Source organism: Passer montanus, unplaced genomic scaffold (genome assembly GCF_014805655.1).
Source record: "Passer montanus isolate IOZ18808 unplaced genomic scaffold, ASM1480565v1 scaffold36, whole genome shotgun sequence".
Lineage (NCBI taxonomy): Eukaryota > Metazoa > Chordata > Aves > Passeriformes > Passeridae > Passer > Passer montanus.
Window position 1 is genome coordinate 3,812,213 of NW_024368374.1, and position 11,886 is coordinate 3,824,098.

The 11,886-nt window shown below is 54.0% G+C and overlaps 1 protein-coding gene across 2 annotated transcripts; it reads left to right on the top strand.

Moving 5' to 3' along the window:
• Window positions 1-7,228: 7,228 nt before the first annotated feature.
• Window positions 7,229-11,577, top strand: PCDH8 (protocadherin 8). 2 transcript variants are annotated; one of them, XM_039716789.1, is made up of 3 exons: window positions 7,229-9,722; window positions 9,866-10,076; window positions 10,545-11,577. In XM_039716789.1, exons 1-3 carry the CDS (start codon window positions 7,311-7,313, stop codon window positions 10,916-10,918), a joined length of 2,997 nt encoding a protein of 998 aa, XP_039572723.1. In that variant the 5' UTR covers window positions 7,229-7,310; the 3' UTR covers window positions 10,919-11,577. The 2 variants fall into 2 exon arrangements, with proteins under 2 accessions (XP_039572723.1, XP_039572724.1); XM_039716790.1 differs by having other exon boundaries at window positions 9,869-10,076.
• The last annotated feature ends 309 nt before the right edge of the window (window positions 11,578-11,886 follow it).

The window sequence follows — 11,886 nt, forward strand, 5'->3', positions numbered from 1 at the left end:
TGTCTAACTCCTAAAGATGGGCAAACATGCCCTTCAGGGCTGTGGTACACATGCAGCCTTCAGCCATGGAAACAGCTCTAGTCCTCTCCACTCTGTCACCAGCTCCACTCCCAGGTCACAGCACCCCAGGCCAACATTTTGCCTCCCCAGCCAAACCCCTTCAGTGAAGTATATGTGGAGAATGAGCAAATGCCATGCATGAAAGACAAACAGTGAGTAGAGGAATGTTTCATAGGTCTGGAGGTGCTGCAGCAGGTGCTGCCAATGGTCCAAAAAAAAGTCTACCAGTGGCCTCAAAAAGCAGTCTGATCTAATCCTGAGCAACACCCCAAACTTTTGAAATGCAGCAGAGTGCAGTAGCAGAAAACCTTAAAGCAAAAATCCTGGATGAAACGCTCAAGAGCACCAAAATTATTTAAGAATCAGATTTGCCAAACTTCTGAAAAGTTTACTTCTCTTCAGCTCAGTAGGAATATCTAAACTCTTTCCATCTCTCTTGTAATGGGGATGTGTTTTCTCTCCATCCTCCTCTGCACAGCTTTGTGCTGTTTTCCTGCCCTGCTCTGCCTGGAGCTGGCTACATGTCAGGCAGCAACACCCTGGCAGACAACAAAGATAAAATCCATCACCCAAGACATTAAGGGTGGGGGCAGAGAGGGACATTTAACACTGAGCCCTCCTGCACATTGGAAAGGGAGATGATCCCGAAACCAGGATGAAGGAGAGCAGCCTGCTGGAACTCACCACCACTCCCCCCACATCCTTCAGCTGTGGGGTGCTTCTCACTGTGCCAAAATAAAACCTGGTGCTGGGCAGGCTCCCAGCCCTGGGAGCAGCCGGCTGAGGGAGGATGCTCGCAGAGTGTGCTCCTGCCCTGGCAGGCGGCCAAGTGCGGCAGCCGCCTGCGTCGGAGCTCTTGCCCTGCTCTCACAGCCTCTTCAACAGAAGTGACACCAGGCACACTCTTGCTCACAGCCTGCTGCCGCTCAGGAGCTTGGGAGAAGAAGAGACTTAGTCCTTCACAGCTGGGGGCTCTGACTTTGCAAGCTGAGGCACAATTAAGATGGAGGACAAGGGGGGAAGCAGGGGGGAGAAGGAGAGAGAGATGGAGGAAGGGACTCATGGCACATGTCTGAGTCTTGATTCTCTGTCGCGTTCTTCCCCCGTGCTGCCTCTCACTGTAATCCTCTGGGAAACAACCAGGAGCAGATCAGGGCTAGAACCTGCAGGCCCCCTCAGCCTTGGAATCAGAAGCTGTGGCACTGTGCCCAAGCCTATTAACCCTGCTGAGATATTGGGCTAATTAGCTCCAGCATGGCATCATGCTAATGAAACTTCTCAGTTTCCAGGACCTTAACGAGGATTGCTTCCCAATGTCCCCTCCTATGCCACAGATGTATCAGTGGAGGGGGTGAGAAATCACATGCACAGGGTGATACTGGAAACATATAGACAGCAGAGAAATGGGAAGGCTATGTTTATGGGCATGTAAAAATATATTGGCATGTACATAACTATCCTTGTGCTTGTATAAGGATATGATCTTACTGGGAGGGGCTTCCAAAACTGTAGGAAGGTGGCAGAGCCCAAAGAGTGACCAGGCCATACCTGTTTAGTGTGGCACTGAGTGGGTGACACTGGCTGGGCAGGGGCAGCAGAAGGACATGCAGAAAGGGACTTTGCACACCAAATAGCCAGGGAGCTGTTTCTCAGAGAAATCAGTGTAGCCCATCACAACCACCACACATAAGTATTTGCAGAGGACTGTACATCTTTCTGGGAGCTAAGAGGTGTATTTCTTCCACCCATTCATCATTTGTAAGAGTCTAAAATTCCAAACAGTCCTTCAAGGAGGAGAGTGTGAACGAGACCCAGGAGGAAACAAGGAGCTTCTGGAGGAAAGCCAAATATATCAGCGCGGACACCTTCAAAGTGCTATGAAAGACATCCCAGCCAGGCATGTAGCAGCAGCCATGGAGCAGGAGCACCAATTCACAACAGCCAGGGAGAGAAGCTGTGAAATTCCTCTCTTTTACATCCCAGTGATCTAATCAGACCTCAAGCTATGGAGAAGGTAAGCACTTCTTCTAAAAGTTCAGACTGGGGACAGACATTAATAACAACTCTGCTGCCTGCACTCCCTAAAACCAAAGGCACCAAGGCCAAATAGCCAGAAGGGAAGTGCATAATAAAGTAGTTACTTCTAAGGGCATCTCTGATCTCCTAACAGTCCTCGTAGTGGGCAAAGAGCAGGACTTGGCCTGTCACCTGTCCAATGCACCCACAGTGCACGAGGGGTTGAAACTAAGAGTCAAGCTAAAATATGTCCAACTCCCACAGCATTCAATGACAACTGAATACCTAAATATCAAATATATGTCCAACTTCCACAGCATTCAATGACAATTGAATACATAAATATCCCAGATCTTGCTGTGGCTGAGCCTTCCTCCAGATGAGAGAGTTGAGAACTGAACATGAGAACCCGACTCCTGGTTTAACAGCTTAAAAGTCTCATTTATCTCTTCTGGGGCAGAAAATGTAGAGGGTAAAGAGAACTGGAAAAAGGGTGGGCAGTGGGAGGGTGGGTGGAAGAGTAGAAATGAAAGGGACACCAAGGAGTAAGGTTATGTGGGAACACAAGCTGGGTTAGAAGGCAAAGCCTCATATTCAGATATCTTGCCAGCAAAACAGACCAGGAAACACCCCCAAAAAACCTGCAGTAGACCCTAACTGAGGACAACATGGGGAGACCTTTAGGAATGCACTGCCCCAAGGATACCTCCAGGCAGCTTGCACGAGGCCCACGCTGTGTGGGGAATGCAGAAAACTGGTCTTTTGTTTCATGCCCCTTTGTTTTAACCTCTCGTATCAAAGACCCCAGCTGCTACTCCGGGAGAGGCTAGAAATTAATCCAATTAAAAAATAAATTCCCTGTGGAATCAAAAGTGCTTGCCGGGTAGGGGGTAGAGGCACGCAATTTCTTTCTTCTGCAAAACAAACTCCTTCTTCTAACCCACATTTCACAGAGGGGAGATGCAGGCAGGGTAGCATTTGAAGCAAATAAACAAATGATCAGAATGATTTATAACCCTGGTACCAACCCGCAGCTCACGGGAAGGTTTGCAGCCGTGTCTTCTGTAGCCAGCATGGCCGGAGACAGAAGCACAATGCCGCATGCTACCCCCCAACACAAACAGCCAGAGAGCAACAAAACCCTTCGCCGCTTCGTTCCACTCCTTTGTTTTCCGCGGGTTTTGGTCAGCCCGGGCTTGTGGAGCTTGACAGGTTAACCCACACTTTCTTAGTTTCAGCAGAAATGATTAAACAGGGGGGATTGTTTAGACCCTGAAGCAGAAGGAATTCCTTTGTTTTTGTAGATCACTCCAAGGCAGCCAAGCTGCAGGGATGCCCAAGAAGAAAGAGGCAGGGCCTGAGCATGGAGATGAGTTTCCAGGGAGGGAGGGCAATGCCACCACTCTGCAAGCTGAGAGACAAGGCATGGGGGGACATGTTGCACCCCAACTTCATGTCTGGAGAGAGAGACAAACAGATCCTCTGGTGTGTGGGTGAGCAGGACCAGCTGGAGCCCATACCCCGGTAGCCTGGCTTCTCCTGAGAGGCAGTCACACCACCCTAGGGCTTGTGCTACAAGGGGTCCCACCCCACCACCCCCAGGGCGTGCACTCACCATACAGTCTGTGCTGAGAGGGCCAGAGAGGGGCACTTTCAATAGCCAAGGTCTGATACCCTTAAGATCTCCTGGGAACAGGGAAGCACACTGCCCCATGCTTGCATGAAGCTGCACGCTCTCCCTCAAGGTACATGTGGTCCTGAGATACTAGATGGGAGTTCAATGGGAACCTTGTCTTCTCTCACACCTCTAAAACATAAGACCATCAAGCTTACCTGCATGAACAGAGATCCCTGGGCAGGATCCCAGGCACCTGTTGCGAGGAGGGAAGCCTTACCCTGTTAAACAGGGAACACTTGACACCTTGAGACATATGTGAACCTACTGTGCTGTAGTGATGGGAAAATGCAGTTAAGTGTCATTGCTCAGCTGGAGGAGGGAAGAACAGGATGAGATCCTGGGGTTTTGCCACCCCTTGTAAGGCAATAACTACCTGGGGAGAGGGAAAAGAACCCACAAACTTTATTTCCAAAATCTGAATTGGGAGAAGAAAGAAGTTCAAAGCTGAAAAAGAGAAACCTGGAGTGATTTACTGGCAATCACTTATTTGACTGATATTGGCTACAGGCTGGTGGTCTAGGAGTGCTCCCCCTCCTTGGGAGCCACACATCACCCAAGATCCCAGGTTCACAGAGGTGCAAGGGGAAGCCTTGCTCTTTCCTTTGCCTGGCACCCATTTCTCAGAGCAGCTTTGATTTCTGTGTCTAAAGAGGTACAGAAAGGAGCTTGGCAGCAGAGATCAGACCTCTGGACACCGCAAAACACCTCCTTCTTTGCACGCTCTGGGTCTCCGCAACAACACTAAGTGCAAGAGAGCTGGTAAATTATTAAAACAACCTTGCAACAGCTCCAGAGAAACCACCAGTGCCTCAGATTCAAAGGAAAGGCTGTGGTGTGAGAATCCCCATTAGTAACAATACGCACAGTTTGCAAGAACATATGTCCCCACATGGAGCAATCAACCAATCTGGGCTGTTTAACCACAATATTTCAAAGAAGTGCTTTTAATGCAGCTGATCCGTATGTTTATTTTGAGCTATAAAACAGGATTCTTCACTAGCCTTTCAGAACATTTCAGTGGTGAGCTCTACTGGGGAGAAGGCAGAGAGACTGATACATTGGGGTTTTTTTTAAATCAAAGTCACAACAGTGGGAAAAGAATAACCCAAGCAGGCAGAAAGTGCATTTGAACTCTAAAACAAAACACGCACACAAAGAAAAAAAATAAAGCATGAGGAGCAAGACCCTGCTGTGTCCCTCTTAAAAATGGGTTTGGATAGAAAGCATGTGAGAGAGGGACTGGGTAGATGGGAAAGGGAAGAATTTCCAAGCCTTCCCTTCTGATTCAGATACTTGAGCTCACATTGAAAATACAGCCCTTTTCACCCTTTTCTCCTGCAAAGTGCGTGGGAGGTGAACACAGGTCCTGGTTTATCGATTGATTGGCTTTTTAGTAAAGAATAAGAGCTCCTCGTGGAATAGCCATGCCTTTGCGGGGAGGGGGAGGTGGGGGGAAAGGTCTGGTCTCCTTCCCTGCTCGATCTAATCCTAATTAAAAATAAATTACATGCTGTATGGAACTTGAAATGGCAAAGATAATCCTGTTACACACGAGGGGCCGCCCCGCTGCCCACTGCCCGCTCCCGACCAGCGGCCCCGTTCCCAGGCAGCCCGGTCCCAGTCTCTACACCTCGGACCTGCGCCCGGTGCGGACCCCGGCCCGGCTCAGGGCGGCCCGGCCCGAACGCTCCCGCCCCGCCGGGCGGCCGCCCGCGGAGCTCCCGCGGGCAGGAGAAAAGAGCCCCGCGGAGGTTTGTTCGTATGGAAACCGCGCGTTCGGGGAGCTTTTGTCGGCGGCGGAGCGTGCCCCCCTCCCCGCGCCCCCGCAGCCGGGGCCGAGGCGCGATTTAAATCCCATTTCCATAAGCCGGCGCTGCGGGCAGCCCGCCGCCCCCCGCTCGCGTGCCGCCCCGCGCAGCCCCGCACGGATGGAGCTCCTGTGCCGAGCGCCTTCATCCCAGGTTTTCAAAGGAAACCCGCGCGGGGTTGGAGCGGACCGCATTCTGTTTGTCACCCTCTTGCTTTAAAATGCGTCTCTTGGGTTCCCTGAAACATGGGGAGAGAGGAGAGAGGAGAGAGGAGAGGAGAGGAGAGGAGAGGAGAGGAGAGGAGAGGAGAGGTTTCCCGGAGAAGCAGTTGCCCCTCAGGACCCCCATCTTCTCCCCGTCAGGTCTTCCCCCTGCGGGCCGAGGCCGGCACGGCTGCCGAGGCGCTGCGGGGCTGCGAGGCTGCAGCGGGCTCCGCGCAGGGCCTCGGTGCCTTGCGGGGCAGATGGTTTCGTTCCCCCCGGTTCGTGCCAGGTTTCAGCCTCATGCTGTTATTTTGTTCTTCTGGAACGAGACTGGTGTTGCTTCCCAGAGAGGCCCTATTAGGACAAAAAGAAAATCCTGTGAATAGGCGTAACAGGGCACCAGGAGGGATAGGTCTTAAATGTATTTTAATATGAGCAGGGCATTGTGTGTAATTCAGCGCTCATCATCGTTTAGTCAAAGAGTTATGGCAGTGATTGGGAATGAATAGAGGGACATAATGGATACATGTGGCGTTTGCTCATTATATTCAACTTAGTCCAACTCCTCTGTGGAAACTGTTCAACTTTCTCTCCCTTTAGCCTGTCATAGTGAAATAATACAGACATTGGTTCCTCGAATGGGATAGCCTGCCATGCTATTATATTTCTACAGCTAACGAGGGCTTCATAAGCCTTTGATACTGCCTGATCTTTGAAACCTTTCCAAATCTCCTCAAGCTTATGCTAAATCCTATTTGGAACTTTTTTTTTTTTCTTTTTTTCCTCCTCGCCTGCTAGTGCCCCAGGCTTAAGAAACCCGGGCGGTGACATGCATACTAAAGCATGCGGGGACACCTCCTGAAAGGCGACTTACGGCGCTGATCACAGGCTCTCACGCGAGTGACACACCACTCCGGGCGCAGCTGAATGCCGCTGCCCCGCACCCCGCTAATGCGCGCCCAACCCGCGCGGCACGGCACGGCACGGCACGGCGCGACATGGCACGGCATGCCACGGCACGGCACGGCATGGCACGGCATGGCACCACACGACACGGCACGGCACGGCACGGCACCTGTCGCGACCTGCTGGCAGGACGGACAAACCCCACCGCGCACTGCGCTCCCCGCGCCAGCGCCGCTGCCGCGCCTCCGGAGAGAGGGAAGAGACGGGAGCGGGAGAAGAGGAGGGGGAAGAAAAAAGAAATAAATGAATGGGGGGAAAGAAATAGCTGCGGTGCGGGGGAACGGGGGGGGGAAGAGAAAAAAGCGAGCCCGCAGACCCCGCAGAGTCACAGCAAACAAAGGCGAGCGCCCCGCGACCCCGCTCCCGGCCCGGCCCGGGCAGCGCCGGGGGCCGCCCGCCGCCCGCGCTGCACCGCCTCCCATTGGCTCCGCCGCCTGCTCATTTGCATAGCGCCGTCTATGAAAGGCGGCGCGGCGCGCGGGGGGCGCAGACGGCGGCGGAGCGTTCCCGGTGCGTCCCGGTCGGCCCCGCGCCCATCCCGTCCGCACCGCGCCGTCGGGTGAGCCCCGCGCCGCTGCCATGAGCCCCCTGCGGCTGCTGGCCGCCGCCTGCCTGCTGGCCCTGTCCCGCTGCAAGACGGTGAGGTATCGCACCGACGAGGAGGGCGCGCCGGGCACGGTGATCGGTACTCTGGCCGACGAGATGCCGGTGAAGGCGCCGGGGGAGATGAGCTTTCGCCTGATGCGGCAGTTCAGCAACAGTTCGCTGGTGCGGGTGCGGGAGGAGGACGGGCAGCTGAGCATCGGTGAAGCGGGGCTGGACCGGGAGCGGCTGTGCGGCCAAGCCCCCCAGTGTGTCCTGGCCTTCGACGTGGTGAGCTGCTGGCGGGAGCGCTACCGCCTGGTGCACGTGGAGCTGGAGGTGCGTGACATCAATGACAATGCTCCGCGCTTCCCCCATGCCCAGATGGCGCTGGAGGTGTCGGAGAGTGCTGCACCCGGCACTCGCCTCCCGCTGGAGGTGGCTGTGGATGAGGACGTGGGCTCTAACTCCATCCAGAGCTTCCAGGTCTCCCTCAACAGCCACTTCGGTGTGGAGGCACAGACACGGGCGGATGGGGCACGCTGTGCCGACCTGGTGCTGCTCCAGGAACTGGACCGCGAGCGCCAGCCCTCCTACACCCTGGAGCTGGTGGCCAAGGACGGCGGCAGTCCAGCACGCTCAGGCACAGCCACCGTGCATGTCCGCGTTCTCGACGCCAATGACAACAGTCCAACCTTTGCCCAGAGCTCAGTCACGGTGGAGTTGCCTGAGGACGCACCGCCCGGCTCCCTGCTGCTTGACCTGGATGCTGCTGACCCTGATGAGGGCCCCAATGGTGAGGTGGTCTATGCCTTCAGCAGCCAGGTGCCCCCTGAGGCACGGCGGCTCTTCCGCCTCGACCCGCGCTCGGGCCACCTCACACTGGAGGCCGCCGTGGACTACGAGCGCACCCGCACCTACGAGCTGGACGTGCGTGCCCAGGACCGCGGGGCCAGCCCCCGTGCTGCCACCTGCACCGTGGTCGTGCGCCTCACCGACGTCAACGACAACGCTCCGCGCATCAGCATCAGTGCCCTCCGTGGCGCTTCCAGCGCTGCCGGCGTGGCCTACGTCAGCGAGGCGGCAGCCACTGAGAGCTTTGTGGCCCTCGTCAGCGCCACGGACCGCGACTCGGGCGCCAACGGGCAGGTGCGCTGCAGCCTCCGTGGCCACGACCACTTCGCCCTGCAGCGAGCCTACGAGGACAGCTACATGATCGTCACCACGGCGGCGCTGGACCGCGAGCGCATCCCTGAGTACAACCTCACCGTGGTGGCTGAGGACCTGGGCTCGCCACCCTTCAAGACCGTCCGCCAGTACACAGTGCGGGTGAGCGATGAGAATGACAATGCGCCGCTCTTCGCCAAGCCCCTCTACGAGGTGGCTGTCCCAGAGAACAACCCCCCGGGCGCCTATATCACCACCGTGGTGGCTCGTGACCCTGATCTTGGCCACAATGGTAAGGTCACCTACCGGCTCCTGGAGACGCAGGTCATGGGTGCCCCCATCTCCACTTACGTCTCAGTAGATCCCGCCACTGGGGCCATCTATGCCCTCAGGACATTCAACTACGAGATCCTCAAGCAGCTGGATCTGAGGATCCAGGCCACTGATGGTGGCTCCCCACAGCTCTCCAGCAGCACTGTTGTCAAAGTGAGAATGGTGGACCAGAACGACAACCCTCCTGTCATCATCCACCCAGTGCTCACCAATGGGACTGTGGAAATCGGTGTGTCCAGCAAGACCTCCCGTGACTCCCTGGTGGCCCAAATCAAAGCTCGAGACGCAGATGACGGGGCCAATGCTGAGCTCACCTTTGCCTTCCTGGAAGAGTCCCAGCAAGACCTCTTCACCATCAACCCAAGTACTGGGGACATTGTGCTGAGGGGTGACCTCTCCGAAGAGCTGGGACAGCTATTCAAGGTCATCCTCACTGTGACAGACAACGGCAGACCTCCCCTAGCCACAACTGCCACAGTCAACTTCCTGGTGACCGCCACTGCTCCGTCCAGTATCCAAGACATAGCCAAGCCCAGCTCCTGGGAAGGAAAGGCTTTGCAGTGGGACATCCCTCTGATTGTGATCATTGTCCTGGCAGGCAGCTGCACCCTCCTCCTGGTGGCTATAATCACCATCGCCACCACCTGCAACAGGCGCAAGAAGGGGAACAACATCAAAAACAACACTGCCTTGAAGGACCAAATAGACATCTCCCACCTGGAGAAGGGCCATCAGGAGGAGGGCAGCCAGAGAGGGAACATGTTTGAGGTACGAACCTTTCCCAGCAAAACCTCTTTCACCAGCCCCGACCCCTCTCCAGCGGCTGAAGAGGTCTCCACCACTGAGAGCGGCAGTGACAGCGCCTGTCTCTACGAGGGTCAGAAGAGGCTGAGGGGACAGAGTGGGGAGGTAAGGTCCCATCGCAGGAAAGTGGGGCAAAGGGTTGGGGGGTGTCTTGGAGGATGTGAATTAGCTGCAGAGGTGCAGTTAATATTGGTTTACTTCTCACCACTTCCCTCCCTCATGTCTCCTTTGATTTTCCTCCCCACCAGCAGGGTTTTGCTGCCACTCCGAGCTACAACAAGGAGTCTGCTCCCCCCGTGGCCATTTGGAAGGGACACTCCTTCAATACTATCTCCGGCCGGGAGGCAGAGAAGTTCAGTGGCAAAGACAGCGGCAAAGGTGACAGTGATTTTAACGACAGCGACTCAGATATCAGCGGAGACGCCCTGAAGAAAGATCTCATCACACACATGCAGAACGGTAAGGGCTCTGCCCCTGCTCCCCACTGGACCTCAGACAGAAAGATGGGTGCATGGGGAGGTGGAGGGAGGGACCCATCCGTGTGGCACAGTGATCAGGCAGGGCAGCTGGAAGGGGAAGCCAGACACTGCATGGTTCAAACTGCCCATCTCCTTGTAGCAGGCTGCTAGGTGCTGGTTCTTCTCTGTGTTGAGAGCCCAGCACAAATCAGCATTTGCCAGATGTGCTGGAGGATTGGATTTTTTTCCCAAAAAAAGGTTCCTTTAAAGCTAGAATTGCGAGGAGTGTCCCCAACAAAACAACATTACCTAACCAAGCACGGGTTTTTGTTGTGCAGTAAAGCATCGCCACCCCACTCCTACCATCAGTGCAGTGAATCATCCTGTGACTGGTAACTCTGAGGATTGTGAACGGTGTGGATTTATTCCTGCAGTAATGACAGGTTTCTCCTCCCCTATCTCTCTCTAGGTCTGTGGGCATGCACAGCTGAATGCAAGATCCTGGGCCACTCCGACCGCTGCTGGAGCCCCTCCTGTGGCCGAGCCAACCCTCATCCCTCTCCATACCCTTCAGCACCCCTCTCCACCTTCTGCAAGAGCACATCCTTGCCCAGGGATCCCCTTCGCAGGGACAACTTTTACCAAGCCCAGCTGCCCAAAACAGTCGGGCTTCAGAGCGTCTATGAGAAGGTGCTGCACAGGGACTTTGACCGGACGATCACGCTCCTCTCCCCGCCACGCCCTGCACGGCTCCCCGACCTTCAGGAGATCGGGGTGCCCCTGTTCCCAGCCCCCTCGACTAGATACCTGGGCCCCCAGACTGAGACAACTGAGAAGGCGTAGCCCAGCGTGCTCCCCCTCGAGTTCACCCCTCCCTGCGCACACAACTAGGTCACTCCCGAGAGCCTTTAAGTTATTGACCAGATCCAGTGTTGTATGTGTAAATATGCAAGATGTGCCTTAAAAATGAAGTCGTTTGGGAAAGATTTCCAATCAGATCAGTACTGTTTGATATTTGCAAACAAAAAAAATTGTTTGTAGTTCATGTAATTTTTATGAAATGTGCAGTATTTAAATTTCTTTTCATGTTTTCTACATTGGGGTTTTTTCTTTTGCTTTTGGTTTACCCATGGCCTGCCATTTTTTGTAGTGTTTTTAACCTGTACATTGTGTAATGTAATGTTTGTACATAATGAAAATTTGTTATATTTTTATATAATAAATACTTAAAAATGGGAATTCTTGCCAAAGGAGCTGTCTGAAAGACACAGTAATAACAATTAATAATAATAATGTCCTGAATATGTAGAATCTTGTAAGGGAAATTCCTCTTTCACAGTGTAATAATAACCTAAGCAATCCAGTGTACTGAGAAGTTTGCCTTGCCAAATGTGACTTGTATTTCTTGAGTCTGTGGTCAACTTAAGTGTTATTTAATTGCCTTTGGTTTCTGTAATCTGTATCACTGATAAACACTAATAAAGGTTTTGTGATGTTCAGAGGTTTCTGTTCATGGATTTCATGCTTCAGAGCATAAAGGTCTTCACAGGTCAGCAAAAGTATTTTTTGCTGGGAAATGCAGTGGGAAGGAGCCACTTTTAGTCTTGCCCATCGTTTGTCTCTGGCAATACCTCTGCGGGTTTAGCTCTAAAGCTTTTAATGCTGTGTGGGAGGGAGGCTTGGGTGACAGAGCCAGCCTTTGCTTGTCACTGCCTGGTCTGAGCTCTTCCAGCTCAATCCTTCGCAGGTGGGGAGTGGTGCAATTTTAGTGAAGCAAGTGAAACTGTTCATCAGTGCAAACGTTCGTGCTG